This window comes from Chrysochloris asiatica, unplaced genomic scaffold (assembly GCF_000296735.1).
Source record: "Chrysochloris asiatica unplaced genomic scaffold, ChrAsi1.0 scaffold00312, whole genome shotgun sequence".
In the NCBI taxonomy this organism is placed as follows: domain Eukaryota; kingdom Metazoa; phylum Chordata; class Mammalia; order Afrosoricida; family Chrysochloridae; genus Chrysochloris; species Chrysochloris asiatica.
Genome location: NW_006408830.1, coordinates 171702 through 174202, shown reverse-complemented (window position 1 = coordinate 174202; position 2501 = coordinate 171702). Strand labels below are relative to the sequence as shown.

At 37.2% G+C, this 2501-nt stretch overlaps 1 protein-coding gene across 1 annotated transcript; it reads right to left on the bottom strand.

Annotated features, from left to right (window-relative positions):
• On the bottom strand, positions 1-930 carry LOC102831067 (olfactory receptor 18-like). The gene has a single exon (XM_006875151.1). It carries the CDS (start codon positions 928-930, stop codon positions 1-3), a length of 930 nt encoding a protein of 309 aa, XP_006875213.1.
• Between the last annotated feature and the right edge of the window lie 1571 nt (positions 931-2501).

Sequence of the window (2501 nt, the reverse complement as noted above, 5' to 3'; positions counted from 1 at the left end):
TTATGCTGGTCTGTTGATGAGCCTCTGCAGGGCCCTCTTGATATCGTTGTTCCTCAGGCTGTAGATGAATGGGTTCAGCATGGGGGTGACCACGGAGTACATCACTGACGCTGCTACACCACTCTTGAGAGAAGGTGAGATGGCTGAACTCAGATACACTCCAATACCTGTTCCATAATATAAGGAAACGACCGACAGATGAGAGCCACAGGTGGAAAAGACTTTATACTTCCCACCTGATGATGGGATTCTCAGAATGGAGGAAATAATTCGAGTGTAAGAGAAAAAGATCCCTGAGACTGGAACACCACCAAAGATGGCAGCAATGCAATACACTAGTATGTTTTTGGTGGTTGTGTCTGTACAGGCAAGATTGAGGAGTTGAGAAGGGTCACAGTAAAAATGAGGAATTTTCACTTTTGTGCAGAAGGTAAGTAGTGACATTATCAAGTAGTGCAGTTGGGAATAGAAAACACTGAGAAAAAAAGACACCAAAACAAGCAAGCCACAGAGGTAGGGGTTCATGATAACTGGGTAGTGAAGTGGGTGACAGATGGCCACAAATCTGTCATAGGCCATCACCGTCAAAAGTAAACTGTCCATACTTGCAAAAAAAGTTAGAAAATATAACTGAGCCAGGCAGTCAGCATAGGAGATGATTCTGTGGTGTGTGTATATATTCACAAGCATCTTTGGTATTGTGTCTGAAGTCAAACCAATGTCAGACATGGAGAGGATTGAGATGAAGAAATACATAGGGATGTGGAGTTGGGGGTCAGAGCTGATGGTGAGGATGATGAGCAGGTTTCCAAGCACTGTGACCATGTACATAGACAGGAACATTCCAAAGAGGAGGGGTTGAAGCTCTGGATCTTCTGAAAGGTCCATGAGTATGAATTCAGAGACACGTGTTAGATTCTGGGGTCCCATGGTGCAGAGACACCTTTGTGAAAGCAAACAAAAACTGGTCAAAGGAAAAAAGGAAGCAGGTCCTATGTCTATAAGGAGACTTCAAAAAGTTCATGTAAAAATTCCATTATCATTTAGTTCATTAAAAAAAAAAAGAACTTTTTAAAGCCTCCTTGTATATTTTGATTTCAGGAAATTCACAAGTATTTACATATTAGACCATACACCACTTTGGGCAACACTTCTCAAATGTGGCAAAACCATTCTTCTTAGAACTCTGCCCTAATTGGTTACTGTGCCATTTACTTTTTTTTTTTTTTTTTTAAACAAACACACAAATCCACTTTAAAGACATTCAACAGAAGAATTTTGAAGAATGTTAGAGGTTCACAGGCATAGGAAGATAACAAATTCATAAAGACCATAACATAATGAACTGAAAAAGAACTGTAAGAAATCAACAGATGTAACAAATGAATGGTTCAAAGCAATATCAAAAAGCAACAACATAGAAAAATCCAGGAGCAGATAGATGGCTTAATTGGGAAATTTCATTAAACCTTTACAGATTAAGTGATGCCATTACTTCTTAAATGTTTTCAAACAAGTAGAAGAGGAGAAAAGTCTCCCTAACTCATTCTGTGAGACTGTCATCATCCTAGTACCAAAACAATACAAAGACCCCACAAGAAAAGAAAACTGCACATTAATATCACTGATAAATAGAGACACAAACATCCCCTACAGAGTACTAGCAAATGGATCTACAAGAATGTTAAAAGGATTTCCCATTGTCCAGTGGATTTTATCCCAAGAATGCAAGGTGGGTTCAACATTAGAAAGGCAGTCAATGTAGCACATGGCATCAATAAACAAAGGAAATAACTACATAACCATCTTTCTTGAGACAGAAAAGGCTTTTGACAAAATGCAGCATCAATTCTTACCATTACTATTCAGGATGGAACAAGTAGTTGTAACTGGAACAATTGGTCAACAAAAAGAGACAAGGAATCCAAATAGGAAAAAGAAGTAAAGCTATCCCTTTGTAAAGTTAGCTTTTCTATGTGTGGAACACAGGCAGTCTCTGTGTTATAAACGAGATCAGTGCCTAAGTGTGGTTTGAATTCATAGGTAGTTTAAATAGGTACATACCATTCTTATTTATCCTTGCTTTTGGGCAAGAAAAGTCTGGAAGCATTTTCCATTATTTACAAGCTGCACATATAGTAAGTAAAGGTGATTTTGATGAAGACTTTTTTGAAAGTGTGTTTTGGGGAAATCATTTCAAGGCAAATTAACATAACATTAAAGAACAAGCAAGACTTATCTGAAAGTTGGATGTAAGTAAGTAGATCTGGGGACTTAAATACAAAAAGATTCTACAATAAATACGTTTGGTAAAGTAGCAGGATATGAAGACCACACACAGAAATCAGGCACATTTTTATACAACAAGAACAAACAACCTGAAAGGAAAACGAGGAATCTAGTCTATTAATAAATCTCTAAAATAATAAAATAACTAGGAATAAATTTAACAATAGAGGTGAAAGGTTTTTTTGTGGTGTAGTGAATATCTAATGTCTCTT

What these genes read in the sequence shown, in the direction of transcription:
- LOC102831067 (XM_006875151.1), bottom strand. Translation starts at nt 930, where the DNA reads ATGGGACCCCAGAATCTAACACGTGTCTCTGAATTCATACTCATGGAC.